Here is a 14,099-nt window from a genome sequence, read left to right as displayed (position 1 = left end):
GGACGCTGGTACTTCGTGCAGCGTAAACCCGGGGGGGGGGGGGGGGGTGGCTCAGGGCTTCCTGGCCTTCTTGAGCGACGCTTTCTTTCTCTTAGCCCCGCTCTGGAGGAGGTTGGGGCTCCTGCTGACCAAAGACAGCCTGGCCTTCTTCCGCGGCAGCGCGGACTGGGGCGTCTTGCCAGACACCCCCTTCTCCGGCAGATCCTTCTGAGGCTGCTTTTTGCCGGCAGGTGCCGCGGGGGACACGGGCGTGGCTCCGTGCACCTGGGACAGCCTCCGCTTTTTCTTCTGCAGCTTTGGGGTTGTGGCAGGAGTGCCAGGGCTGGTGCTGGTGGCGTCTGGGGCCGGCCTCTTGGTGGCAGGTGTCGCCTGGGCCTGCGGTGGCCCCTGGGCCTTCCTCTTGTTCCTCCTCTTCTTGCTGGGAGGCTGGTCCCCCCCGGAGGCGGCGGGCTTGGACTCCTCCTCAGGCGCGGCACCCTCTGACTTGCGCTTCTTGCGCTTCTTGGTCTCTGGCAAAAACCCCTTTTTCTTCCTCTTCGTGCTAACGGGGCTCTGTGTGACGCTGGGGACTTGCTTGGTGTCCTTCTTCTCTGCCTTGGGGCGCCTAGGACACCGCGTGCCAAGTAAGGGAACATCCAGCGGGGACGGGAGTGACCACCCCCGCGCTCCCACGGGACCCCGAGCCACCCACGTCAGAGCGCACGCAGCACGAGAGCATCCCCAACCCCTCCCAGGACCTACTGGACGCCGAGGGCCTTCATGGCCTGCCAGTAGAGGTCACAGAGGCGGCTGGAGCCGGCCGCGCGGTCCCCCTGCGGCAGCTTCTGCTGCTGGCTCTGCAGCACTGCCAGCACGGCGGTCAGGTCCACGGTCAGCTTCTGCGGGCAGGGCACACGGTGGCTGCAGCAGTGATCAGACGCAGGAGGCACTCCTGGCTCTGGGTCCCCCGTCCTCCCAACCTCGCTGCCTCTCCTGCCTCACCTCGGAGGGAAGAGCCCCCCCATGCCACGGTTGCTCCCGCCGCCCACAGGCACAAGGCCTGACCCCTTGCTCTCCACTCAGGCCTCCCTCTGCTGCAAGCTCACCTTCCTGCTGCGCCCGCCTACCGCGCACTGAATGGGTTAATTCTGAAACCCACTGGCCTCCAGAACACCCCCCTCCTCCTGGCTCTTCTTGGCCTCTCTGGGGGCTACTCCCTGGGCGTGCCTGTGGCTCATGTGGCCTTGGCCCAGACCTCTCTTCCCCGTGGCGCCCTGCACATGAGCTCCAACCACCGTCCTCGCTAAGGACTGGCAGGCCTTCCCTCCTGGACTGGACTGGGAACCGCCGCCCCAGCTGCCTCACGGCCCACGAGCATCTCCCTCCACATGCCCAGCACCCCTGGGGCCTAGACACCTGCCTGCCAGGCCCTTGCCGGTGTCCTCCCGTGGGGCGGGCTCACCCTCAACCCTGCCCACGCTCCCTGCTCGCCCACCCGCCTCCTGGCCCGTGCAGGGACAGTCTCCCACCTCCTGATGGACAGTTCTGAAGAGGGTGTTGAGCAGCCCCAAGGAGGACAGTTCTTTCTGCTGCTCCGACTTGGTCTGTGCCTCGCCCAGCGTCCGCAGGTTCTGGGGGGAGACGCCCACTCAACACCAAAGCCCCGAGAGAGGGAACGCCCCTGGGGGGCAGCCCAGACCCAGCTGAGACCCAGGGTGCCAGAGACCCACTCTGGATGGGAATGTGGGCAGGGACCCCATGGCCCTTACCTCCACGACCTGTGCCAAGACCTGGCTGACCAGCTGCTCCCACTCGGGGTCCTCAAAGCACACCCGCAGCTCCCGCGTGGGCAAGGTCTTCTGGAGCAGCATGCAGGCTTGGGCCTGGGGGGCCGTGGGGGCCTCAGTGCACAGGCCCGGAGCTCGGGGAGCCACAGGCAGCCCCCACGGGCCCTGAGCTCCTGCTCCAGGTCCCACAGCCTGTCACGGCAGCTCTGGGCGCAGCCACCGCCTGGGCCCTCTCCTCAGGCAGGAGCAGTGGGGACAGTGCCCGGCCCGCTCACCAGCTCAGTGCCACCCTCCCGCAGCCTCACAAGCCCCCATCCCACCGACCCAGGCCTGCCCGTCAGCCCGGCCCCAGGGGACGGCCAGGTCCGAGAGTGCACGTTAAGGCGCTCGTGCTTCAAGCCACCTGGGGGGGGCTGGGCGCAAAGCTTCCCCTCCCGACAGTGACCCTGTGCCGACGGCAGGGCAGCGGCCGGCCAGGTCAAAAGGGCAGGGGTGGGTCCACCCTCGCAGGGTCCCTCCCGGGCCTCCCAAACACCCCGCCCAAGGCGAGTCGTGCGGGTAATTCTGACAGGCCCAGGGCTGGGATCCGGGAAGTCCCTACCTGATGGCGGGGCCGTGCCTGGCCCGTCACGTGCTGGATCACGACGGGGAGCAGGCTCTTACAGAGCGCCTACGGAAGGAATGCCGGGGCCGTGAGCTGGGCGCTGGGCCCAGCAGGGGCCCCGGGAAGGACCGGCCCCCACACCCACCGGGTGCCGGGAGAAGAGGCTGAGGAACATAGGGATGGTGAGTGGACTGTTGCGCCTGGTCAGGAAGGAGATCAGCGCCGAGGAGTAGATCGGGGTCACGAGGCTCAGATCCAAGCAGCCGGTGGCCTGCGCCAGGGGAGAGTGCGCCCGTGTGATGCCGGCCCGAGCGCGGGGCAGGGCCATCCACAGAGGGCTGAGCACTGGGTCCCGGGAGCCACGGCCTCCACTCCCCCTCCGTGAGCGGGGCAGCTGGTCCCAGCGGCCGAGGCCTCCTGGGCCAGGGCCGGCTCACCTCTGGGCCCTTGGGCTTGGGGCCGGCTTTCTCCTTCTTCTGGGGCTGGCAGGCCGAGGCGGCGGCACCGCCCTTCAGAACGCGGAGCAGATAGAGGGCCGCGTTGAAGTGGTACAGGGAGACGGAAGTGTCGGCCTGGCGGCTAGCCTGCTGCACCAGCCGCCCCACCTGCGCGTACAGAGACCCCACGCCGCGGCCCCCGTCGTGGCAGCACTGCCGGGACCGGCACAGGTGTCTGTGGGGCGAAGCGTGGTCACCACATGTTCCCCTCGTGCCCCTCCCCGAGCAGAGCCAGCGCGTCCCCAGTTCACGGGCAGGGAGACAGGGACCGGTCACGGTGGCAGGGGCAGGCCCAGGATGAGCCGGAGGAGAGACCAGCTCCGGGGCTAAGCCCGCCCCCCGGGGCAAACCTGACTCCCATGGCATGGGGGCCTCCGGGCCCTAAGACTCGGGTCTGCGGTGCTCAGGGCACAAGAACTAGGTCACGCAACAACCTCAGCCCCGGCAGGCGGTGGGGACGGCCCACCGAGCAAACGCAACCCGGGGCCGGCCAGGAGACAGGTCGGGGGCGTGCGCGCTCTGTTCTGCTCCACCAGCTCCTCCGTGACATGCGCTCGGCACCTCAAGACCCTGGGCCACATCCGCGCTCAGGAAGGCAGATCTGCACCCCCACATCCTCTTTCCTGCGGGGCCCCCATCCCCAACAGCCCACCCCCTGCCTGTTCTTAAAGGCAGAGCTGCCCCCGCCAAAGCTCTCGCTGAGAACACCGCTGCGGTCTGGTCCCTGAGGCTCTGCTCCACCCCCGCCTGACCTGTGCCCATCGAGCCACACAACCTTCTGCTCTCGCCTGTGGCCTCCGGCCCCGGGGAACGTGACGGCTCCCTGGTACCTCAAGACTGGCTCGGGTGCCCCCACACTCTGGGCTCCCGTCTCCCACCCAGCCCCTGCCACGGCCCCGGTCCCTAGGACCACACGTCTGGCAAGGAGCCTGGGCCGCGGTGCCAGGGAGGGCTGCCCGCCCCGGGGCAGCGGCCTGCACTGGCCGCGACACTCACGTGAAGATGCGGGCCGTCTTGTGCAGGAGGTCCTGCTCTTGCTTGGAGCTGCTGGTGCGCATGCTGCGCCGGATGATGTCCAGCAGGGGCTCCAGGAGCTCCAGGACCAGCGGGTTCTCCGGCTGCTTGGTCACCAGCACCTCGACCAGGTCCAGGACCTGGGATCGGGATGGGCAGGTCAGCGGGGGCGGGGCGTGCGCGGGGGCGGGGGGGGGGCGTGCGCGGGGGCGGGGGGGGCGCGCGGGGGGCGGGGCGCGCGGGGGCGGGGGGGGCGCGCGGGGGGCGGGGCGCGCGCGGGGGCGGGGGGGGGCGTGCGCGGGGGGGGGGCGCGCGGGGGCGGGGGGGGCGTGCGCGGGGGCGGGGGGGGCGTGCGCGGGGGGGGGCGCGCGGGGGCGGGGGGGGGCGTGCGCGGGGGGAGGGGCGTGCGCGGGGGGCGGGGCGCGCGCGGGGGACGGCCAGCGTGCTGCGGGGCAGCTCCCGCGCTCACCCGGATCTGGAAGTCTCGCCGCAGCACCTTCTCCTTCCGCAGCTTGTTCTTCTCGTCCTGCCGGGCCTGGATGCGTAGCTTCTGCTCGGCGAAGAGGCTAGCGAGGCTCTGGTCCAGGGCCATCATGGCCTCGTCCCCCAGCTCCTCGTCGTCATCCTCCCCGTCCACCGCGCCCTGAGGGACACATGCCCGCTGAGCAGCTGGCCGCAGGCGCAGGCACAGGCTCTCCGGCCGCCCGCCGCTCACCAGCGCCTTCCCCGCCTGCAGCACGGCCATGAGCCGCTCCCGGAAGCCCTGGTCCACGTCGCCGTCCCGGTCCTCCTCGGCGCTGTCTTCCTCGTCACTGTCCTCCTCGCCGGCCGAGCGCCTCTCGTCCTCGCTGCCTGAGCTCTTGTCCTGCGGGGTCCCTTGTGTGATGCCTCCCGTCCCCTGCCCCCCCCCCCCCGTGCCCTCCCGCCCCGCCCTCCGGGCACGCACCTCCCCGCTGTCCAGCTGCTTCTCGGACTCGTCTGTGACCACCACACTGTCCTCGTCCGGGCTCTTGTCGGGGTTCAGCACCTGAACAAATTCCCCGACGGCTGACCCATCTGTTGCCGCAGACCCTCTCACCTCCCCTGACCGGGCCCTGACCGGTTCTGGCCAAAAGGCCCCCATCTCGGGGAGGAAAACGGAGCCTGGGGGAGAAGGGCACACCCCAAGTGCCCTCTGCACACCCTGGGGGATGGCCATGCACAGCACTGGCCAGCGAGGCTCCCACCTGCTCTGCAGCGCACGCTGACAAGGAGGGAACCCTGCTGTCGGGCAAGCCCTCTCCCAGACCCCGTTTCCTCACACGCCCCAACGTACGTCCAAAATCAGCTGCAGAGCACGTGGGGTCAGGTGGGCGCAGATGTGGCTAAAGACACTCCGGGCCACCTGGCGCATCAGGTGGCTGGGCTGGGCCAGAAGAGCCAGCAGGATCTCCACCAGCACATCCACCCACGGCGGCTCCTGGGGGGCTGCAGGTGGGAGAGGCTGAGCCCAGAGTCCATGCTGGGCCTGGGGTGTACCCTGCCCTCCTGCCCCGGGGGGCGATGACCCACTCGCAGCCTTGGAGCGGGTCCGGCGTGTCTTCTCCGCCAGGCTCTTCTTGATGCAGGTCTGGATGTCCCCCAGGAGGTCAGAGCTCTCTGCAGGGGACTGTGCAGGGCGAAGACAGATTCAGGCGCTGGCCCCGCTCCCAGTCTTGCCGAGCACCCCCCACCATGCGGGAGGGAGCAGGACCCCAGGTACCCATGGCCTTTGTACCCAACGGGCCGCCTGGAGGAGCAGGGCGCCTGACAAGGCTAGATTTCCCCCCACGCTTACCGCAAGGTCACTACAAAGGCCTGGGACTCATCAACTGGAGCTAATTCCAATCCACTTCTGCCCCATTGCGCTGGGTGAGCCCCGACTGCAGCCACCACCCAGGGAGTCAGGGGAGCCTAAGACCGCCTGCGGGATCCCTCACAGCACAGCACGTGGCTTCCCCGTGGGGCCGGCACAGTGGAGTGCAGCCGGGCCATCTGTGCCCAGCACCCTTCATCCAGGGGGCCGCACACCCAGCTCACGGCAAGCTGAGAGCCCCACGGTGGGCAGGTGCTCAGTGCGTCCCACACCCACCGGTGCGTGCTGTCGTCAGAGGCCAACGCCGGGACCGGAAGGGGCACTGATGCTCCTGCGTGTGCACACACACACATGCCGCACACACAGACCGACACACACATGCACGCCGTACACACAGACCAATGCACACGCAGAGGTCACACGCACACGCCGCACACAGATGTGCATGCACATAGACTAACACAGATGCTCACACAGTACACACACAGACCGATGCGCACGCACACAGACCAACACGCACGCGCACGCCATAGAGTGATGCACACGCTGTACAGAGACTGATGCGCACACAATCAACACACACGCACAGACTGACACGCAGGCACAGGCTGCACACAGACCGACGCGCACGCACACGCCGCAGACCGATGCGCAGGTACACAGATCAACACACACGCACACGCTGCATACAGACCGATGCGCATGCACACAGATGAACGCGCATGCACACAGATGAACACACACGCACACGCCGCACACAGACCGATGCGCATGCCGCACACACAGATCGATGCTCACGCAGTACACACAGAGACCGATGCTCACTCAGACCAACACGCATGCACACGCCGCACACACACACACACACCTACAAACACACGCAGACCAATACGCACACACAGACCGACACAGGCAGACACAGATGGACGTGTGAACACACACCACCAACGGACACACAAACACGTGCACACACACACACAGAGACCAACACACGCACACGCCACACACACACACGTAACCGGTCCATAAGCCGGGCTCGGGGCGTCTGAAGTCTGGAAGCATAAGCTGTGACCATAGCCCAAGGGCCGGAAGGCGGCACCAGAGAGCGTAAGACCCTCCTGCAGCCCGAGGGGGAGGCATGCCTCCCACCCTGAGGGTCGAGAGTTGCTCTGAGCCCCAGATTCAGTCAGAGATTCTGGGACGAGAGACCAGCAGGGAGACATCTAGAGACACTGTCATCGGGCGTGGGAACATCGACACACGGGCCATGACCACGGGGTGCAAAGCCCCACGCTGGGGAACCACAAGGACACACATTAATCCCCACCTGCCACCGTGGCTACCGGTGGGTGAGGTTCAAGGAGGAGGTCAGGGCCTCGCTCCTCGTGGACAACAGCACCCGCAAGCGCCCCAAGGGCCCACGTCTACCCAGAGCAGGCCCTCCTGGAAGGATGCACTTCCTCCTCCACACCCACCATCCCTGCTCGGGAAGGCAAGTCTGGGGGGGTCCTGCAGGACAGTGCGGTCAACGCCGAGTGCCCGTCCCAGGCTGCAGCTGTGTGGCCTGGGCCAGGTTACTCTGCAGGGTGTTCCAATCACCCCAGCCGACAAATAGGAGGAAGCGCCTGCTGCTAAACCGTGGGGGTAAAAGACGCTGCCTGGGAAGCTCGGCACCCAACTAGGGCCCAGAAAGTGGATGCAGTGACTCTTCCTTGAGCTGTAATCCCACCAGGGCCCACTGCCTGGTCCCGACTCGCAGAGCCCCCAGGCCCCCAGGCTGCAGCCCCTACCCCTCCAGGCCACTGTACCTTGAACAGGTAGATGCCCACCAGGAAGAGCAGGTGCTGAAAGGCACTGGCCTTGGCCTTGGCCTCCGGGGAGCAGGCCTCCAGCTCCTTCAGCGTCTGCAGCATCCTGCGGTGACATGGGCATGCTCTCAGGTCACCGCTGCCCCCTGGACCCCAGAGTGCCCCTGCCCCCTGGAAACCCCACCCCCTCACCGGTCCCAGGCCTGGCGCTGCTGCGTGCTGAAGGGCGTCAGGGCGGTCACGTTGCGGCTGTGGTTCAACAGCAAGTCTGCAAACTGTACCAGGCGGTGGGTCCAGGGCTGCCCGTTCTGGGTCTGCTCCGGCACCTGTCTGAACTGGGTGCTGATGGTCTGCAGCAGGCTGGGGAAGGGCAGGGCCGGGGTCACAGGCCGGGGTGCGGACTCGGCCCCCTCCCAGCCGCCCACACCCGGACCCGCTGGAGCTCACTGGGCCTCTGCGCCCTCCCAGCTGAACACTGAGAACGTGAGTGACCTCACCCCACCCTGCCCGCTCCGAGGCTGGCCCACCTGAAGAAGGCACCGCCGACCACCTCCCGGGTCCGACTCTCCAGGGGGAAGGAGAGCTGCTGCTCCGTCTCCGGAATCTGGGCCGTGGGTTTCTTCGTCTCAAAGAACGAGTGGAAGAAACAAAACCTGGGGAGGGCAGGAGAGACACGGATCAGCAGCCCTCTCCCAGGAGGGCATCGCCCAGGGCACAGCAACAGGTGGTGGCAGAAGGACCACTTCCCAAGTCTGGAGCTCCAGCTGAACACGACTTGGCCCCAGCTGCAGAGAGAACTGGAACCTGCCCCTCAGAGGCAGGGCAGACGTGAGGCTGTCCCATCAAACCGTGCTGCGGCCTCTGCAAACACGGGCTGCCCCCCGCCTCCGCCCCCAGTACCACGGTGAGGGCTGAAGGGGCGCCTGGCCAGTGCCGGGGTCTGCGGCCCCCGCAGCTCTGTGCTTCCTGGGCCCTTTCCTTTCATGGGCTCCCGGGGTTTTTCCCTAAACCACCTTTTGCCCAAGGGGTAAGCATGGCCTACTCCCCCTGGCAACCCGACCTCAAGGGTTCCGGCTCCAGGGAGACCAAACCAGGACTAGGTAAGAGACCCAATTCCTTGGCCCCTACGGGGGGCTGGAGGCAGAGCCTCTCCCACCTGGCCACGTCCTCAATCACGTCGTCCTCCTTCTCCGCATGCAAGGCGTCCACGAGGCTGACCAGGCGAAGGATGACCCACTTCCGCAGCCGGAACACAGCTCGCTCAGGCCTGGCGGGTGGAAGCCAGGTTACTGGTAAACAGTACTGCTCTGCCCCACCTCGGAGACGGAAACTCCAAGATCTCCCACCCCAACCCCCAGCATGGGAACACACGAGGAAACTCAGGCCTTCCTGGAGAGCTGGGGCTCAGCTCTGGCCTCCCCTCCCCTCCCAGGGGCCGCCGCTCCCCTGGGAACAAGAGCCCAGCTCCTCGAGCTCTGCACGCCCATTCACCCGTGCAGCGAAGCATCCTGGGCTTTCTTCTGGTTGCTGGTGCTGAAGTCCACCAGGGAGTCCAGGTCGGGCCGGAGAAACATGTTCCGTAGCCAGGCCACATAGCCCTTCAGGGCGCAGGGATTCAGGGACCGCACGACCCTCCAGAACGTGGGCAGGACAGGGAGGCCCTGGTTGGTGATGCAGGTGAAGGCCACCACCACGGCCAACTGCCGCTCGGGGTCATCCCGGCAGCCTTCGAGGAAGGCACCCACGTACTCGTTCATCTCCGGAGCAAACTTGAACTGGTTTGGGAGCTGAGAGAGGCCAACACCGGGGTTACCAGCCAAGGGGGTCCAATGGCCCCTCCAGCCTCCTCCCCAACAGGTGAGACTGAGGCGTGGCAAAGCCCCCTGCCTCGTCCACAGCCAGGCCGGGCCCCTCCCCCAGCCTTCCACTGGGCATCATGGTGGGCTACCATCCATCCACTCCCACGCCAGGACAGGCTGGGTTCCAGGCTCAGGGAGAGTCCAGGCTGGGCCATCAGCCCCCTTGACCGGCTCCTAGCTGTGTCACCGTGGGGCTCAACACCGAACACTTCCCAGGGGTGCACTGCGTGCCACGCACCACACCACGTGGCTTTGTGTGGCAGCAGGTTTCATCTTCATGACAACCTTTCACCCTGGACCCCCTTCTGTGATCTTACAGATGGAAAAAACATGGCAAAAAAAAACCGGCCACTAACTTTTCAGGGCCACAGGGTTCCAAGTGGTGCCTCTGGGACATGGAGCTGTCCGCATGGCCGCCCCGCCCCCGCTCCACCCAGAACACCCACACCCAGAAGCCCGCTGTGAGCGCTCCAGGGGCTCTGACCCTGTCATCTTCACAGAACCTCTGACGAAGACACCGGTCTCACAGAAGAGAGGCAGGCCAGGGGCTGGGGGGGCAGCCTGGCTCCCAACCCTAACTCCTAACCAGCACCTGATTCTCCTGTCCAGTGCATGGGGCCACGCACGGGGCTCAGCGGCCACAGACCAGGACGACTGCTCACCAGAACACACCAGCTGGGGCTGGGGGAGGTCTGGGCGGGCCGCTGGCCATACACGCCTCTGCTGAGGGGCCTGAGGCCAGAAGAACCGACCCTGCCAAACTCCACTCGGAGGGGCAGGGTGGGGGGACCCAGAGGGAAGGGACACCCAGTTCCCCAGCAGGACCACCGAGGCAGGAAGACCCGGGATGCTGCAGCCAAGAGCAAGCCTCTTCTCAAGAAGCTGGCTGACCCGAGAGATAGCCTGTCCCTCCTGGCAGTGCTGGGGGGGGGGGGGGGGGCGGTACCCACCTTAGCGGTGACGGTGTGCTCCCCAAAGTGCCGGATCAGGTCCCCCTGCATCACCAGGGCCAGCTGCTCCTTGGACAGCAGGGGCAGCGCCGCGCCCAGCAGGCGGAAGCACAGGTAGCTGAGGGGTGCATGGCAGAGCCTGGTCAGAGGCCTGGCCACGCTGGGTGGGCTCGGGGCCCGAGCCCGCCCCACCACCAAGCCGGGGAGGGGGTGCAGAGGACCAGGGCCCCGCGCACCTGGCGGGCCAGAACTGCTTCTTCAACAGCCCCTGCTCCACAACTTCCTTCCAGAACCGGGCGAACCTGCCCTCCTGCAGCGACAGGCGGAGCAGGTCCAGGGCCACGGCGGGCAGCTTGCGCTCCTTCTTCACAGAAGAAGCTGCTGTCTTCAGGACACTCACCAGTCTGGGGGGGCGGGTAGGGGACTCAGGGGGCGTGGGCCAACCAGACAACAGGGTCCCCGAGGGAGCCCAGCCTCCCACCTCCCTCACACCTGGGGATGTTCTCATCTGAGAACAGGTTGACTGGTCCCATCAGCTCCTTGAGCTTCTCCGGCACCTTCTGCTGGGCCAAGAGGAAGAGCTCCAGGTGCTCAGGGGAGCCCAGCACTGAATTCAAGTCCGCCTTGAGGACTTTCGGCAGGATCGCCTGCAACGTGGCTTCTGGAACCTGGGGTGGGGACACAGGTTCGGGGAGGGTCGCTCCCTCCCAGCATCCTGTGCCACTTCCCCTGTGAAGTGAGCCCTATGGGCCCTGTTCCACCTGCAAGGCTTCTGTGAGGCCCCGACACAGTGCCAGTCCGAGGCGGGACAGCCACCATCCACCCTGCTAGGCACCAGAATCATGAGAAGGTGTTTGTTAAAAACCTCACCCCGCCTCCAGTCCTGGGAACGTGGGTTTTTAATAACTATCCCACTGATGCTAATTAGCTACCCTTTTAATTATTCTTTTGGTTTTTTTCAGGACTAGTTCATTCTCTTTTTTTAAGATTTGTTAGAGAGAGCAAGAAAGAGTGAGCACGAGCAGAGGGAGGAATAGAGGAAGAGGGAGAAGCAGGCTCCCCACTGAGCAGGAAGCCAGACGTGCGGCTCCATCCCAGGGCCCTGAGCCGAAGGCAGATGCTTAACCACCTTAGCCACCCAGGCGCCCGAAGGGACTAGCTCATTTCTTATACAAGGTGCCCCAAGTGGAGAGCTGGGATTTGAATTCAGGTCCTTGCCTCTTCCTCAAGAGCAAAGGGTTCTAGGTACTGGCCGACCTCCATTTCCCAAGTAGGGCAGCGGGGCCCTGGGGGGTCAGCTCTGTCCAAAACAACAATGGCAAATGTGTTTAACATGCTTGCCACATGACAGGTGCTATTCTAGAGCCGTGCCGTCCAACATGGCAGCCACCGAGCTCTCGGAATGCCCTAATCTGAGGGGAGGTGGGCCCTAAATACAAAATACGCACTGGAGTCTAGTGACTTGATGTGAGCTGAACATAAAAAAACCTCTGCAAACTTTTACACCGATTGTGCGTTGAAACTTTACTTCAAATGCGTTAGACTAGATACCTTCCTACAGAATGATGCTACTCTAGAGCATTTATGTCTCCCCTGCTCTCTCAGCATTTCTACCCGAGGGCCCACGCTGCTAAGCCTATACCTCAGAGAGGATGTCCACCAGGGCCTTCTGGGGCTGTTCCTGCAAGTGGTTGTAGTGCTGGGCCAGGGTCTGCAGCAGCTTTATTGACTTCATCAGTGCTTCTGAGTCCTGGTGCCCACAGAGGGAAGAAGATTCTGAGCAGGGCATGCCACTGTCCCCCCACGCCCAAGCCCGGCCTCACACCCCGACTCCAAAGCTCTTACCTTCACTAGCCTGCCTGACTGAAAGAGGGCCAGAACTCCAAACAGGTTTGCAAAAAGAGCAGGTCTCATCATTGCCTAGAAAAGAATTTCAGGCATCACTGAAAAGGGCCCAAGGAACCCCACCCTGGGGCTGCCAATCTCCCTGAGGCCACTAACTCTCACCTTCTTAACTTTCTGCAGGTCATGCTTCTCTTGTATCTGCTGCAAGACGCTGCACAAGGGGATGTCTTCGAAAGACTGTAACAGCTGCCAGGGGTTTGGAGCAGGAGGGCGAGCGGGGTCCAGTGAGGGGAGGTCCAGCCCCACCCAGCAGACCCCCACCTCCTCCCAAGTCTCCCATCAACTTCTGCCCAGAGGCCCTGGGTGCCTCTGAAACTGCTCCCCCCCCCCACGAACAGTGCTGGTGTGGGAACACTGCTGCTCAGAGGGAGCTCAATCTTGCCTCCCTAACTCAGGCCCACCCAGGCTTCGGAAAGTACCTCCTTTGGCTGAGACTCCCGCTCTATCTGCACGGCCTGCCTTGGGCTGCCCCCAAGGAGGTTCTCAAGGGGCCGGGTCTTGAATGCCCTCCCAGCTGCCCACGTGCCTCAGGGGCAGCCTATAACCAGCTGAGTGCCCCTGGAGGGGAGAGCGCCCTGAACCTTGCAAAGGCAAGGTAAGCCACCCCGGAGCTCCCTATGCCCAGTAAATGTACCACGGAGACTGGTCGACCCACGTGCCCAAAAGAAAACCTCCGCACCCTCCCAGCGCACCTGCTTCTCTGTACACAGGCCTTGCTCGGACACCTTCGCACCCCCACGTGGGGACGCCGAGCCTCAGCTCAGAAGCCACCTCAACGAGCGCCCGGACCACTGCCCCCGCTCGCAGCTGAGACGTCCGCCCTCCCCACTCCCCACCGCTCTGAGCAGCCCGGCCCGGCCGCTTCCAGGAGCCGCCGCCTCACCTGCGCCAGGGCCAGACTGTAGCAGGGCCGGGCGGTTTCTCGCCCGACCCCGAGCCCGGTGATCAGGCGCTTCAGGGCGTACTTCATCTCGGATCCCTGCCGAACCAAGCGCGGCGAGCAGTGAGAACGGCCGTCCCGCACGCGCCCACCCGGGCCTCCCGGGCCGCGACCGCGCGTCCCGAGCCCCAGCCCCCCGGGCCGCCGCCGCTCCTCGGCCGGAGGCACGGGGCCCCCGGCCCCTGCCCGGCCACCGCACCTGGGGCCTCGCGCGCAGGTACTCCAGCAGCTTCTCCGTGGCGCCCAGCCGCGTCTCCTGCTCCGGCTTCGCGATGTCCCAGAAGAAGTCCAGGAACTCGCGGCTCTGCTTCAGCAGGCCCTCGCGGTCGGCGGGCTGGGGGCCGCTCCTGGCCGCGCCCCCGGGGGACACAGACTCAGCCAGGCCCCGACTCTCCATCTCCGCCATGCTCCGCGAACACGTGGGCTCTGAGGACAGCCTCTTCCGGGTCAGGTCGCGGCGCGTGCGCGCTGGGTAGGCCGCGGGGGCGGGGCCTTGCCGAGCAGGGGGCGGAGCATAGCCGCCTGGGGGCGGGGTCTGGTGCGGGGCCAGCCCCGCCCTGGTGCATTTACGGGGCGTGGGGGGGTTATTACTTTTTTTTTTAAAGATTTTATTTATTTATTTGAGAGAGAATGAGAGATAGAGAGCACGAGAGGGAAGAGGGTCAGAGGGAGAAGCAGACTCCCTGCTGAGCAGGGAGCCCGATGAGGGACTCGATCCCAGGACTCCAGGATCATGACCTGAGCCGAAGGCAGTCGCTTAACCAACTGAGCCACCCAGGCGCCCGGGTTATTACTTTTTAAAAAGATTTTATTTATTTATTTGACAGAGAGAGAGACAGCGAGAAGGGAGCATGAGCGGGGAGGAGACGGAGAAGCAGACTCCCCACTGAGCAGGGAGCCCGCCGCGGGACCCGATCCCGGG

The 14,099-nt window shown here is 65.5% G+C and overlaps 1 protein-coding gene across 1 annotated transcript; it reads right to left on the bottom strand.

The window, feature by feature from the left end:
* Positions 1 to 38: 38 nt before the first annotated feature.
* Positions 39 to 13,603, bottom strand: MYBBP1A (MYB binding protein 1a). Its single transcript, XM_088028064.1, has 26 exons — positions 13,377 to 13,603; positions 13,121 to 13,216; positions 12,340 to 12,423; positions 12,178 to 12,252; positions 11,975 to 12,082; positions 10,825 to 11,000; positions 10,569 to 10,736; positions 10,333 to 10,450; positions 9,015 to 9,310; positions 8,680 to 8,790; positions 8,051 to 8,176; positions 7,716 to 7,883; positions 7,524 to 7,629; positions 5,433 to 5,529; positions 5,197 to 5,348; positions 4,828 to 4,908; positions 4,597 to 4,746; positions 4,351 to 4,524; positions 3,864 to 4,021; positions 2,808 to 3,042; positions 2,516 to 2,641; positions 2,368 to 2,436; positions 1,749 to 1,862; positions 1,509 to 1,610; positions 742 to 878; positions 39 to 604 (listed from the first exon to the last, which is right to left on the bottom strand). Exons 1-26 carry the CDS (start codon positions 13,581 to 13,583, stop codon positions 52 to 54), a joined length of 3,987 nt encoding a protein of 1,328 aa, XP_087884190.1. The 5' UTR covers positions 13,584 to 13,603; the 3' UTR covers positions 39 to 51.
* Positions 13,604 to 14,099: the final 496 nt, after the last annotated feature.

Source organism: Eumetopias jubatus, unplaced genomic scaffold (genome assembly GCF_037043125.1).
Source record: "Eumetopias jubatus isolate StellerSeaLion01/CBP00866 unplaced genomic scaffold, mEumJub1_p1.0 scaffold_10, whole genome shotgun sequence".
NCBI lineage: Eukaryota > Metazoa > Chordata > Mammalia > Carnivora > Otariidae > Eumetopias > Eumetopias jubatus.
The sequence above is the reverse complement of the archived record's forward strand: the minus strand, read 5'-3'. Positions and strand labels throughout refer to the sequence as shown.

What these genes read in the sequence shown, in the direction of transcription:
- MYBBP1A (XM_088028064.1), bottom strand. Translation starts at nt 13,583, where the DNA reads ATGGCGGAGATGGAGAGTCGGGGCCTGGCTGAGTCTGTGTCCCCCGGG. An exon ending in TGCAGGCGGGGAAGGCGCTG is followed by an intron (nt 4,525 to 4,596) that starts GTGAGCGGCGGG and finishes TGTGTCCCTCAG; the next exon opens with GGCGCGGTGGACGGGGAGGA. An exon ending in TCTTGGCACAGGTCGTGGAG is followed by an intron (nt 1,611 to 1,748) that starts GTAAGGGCCATG and finishes GTCTCCCCCCAG; the next exon opens with AACCTGCGGACGCTGGGCGA.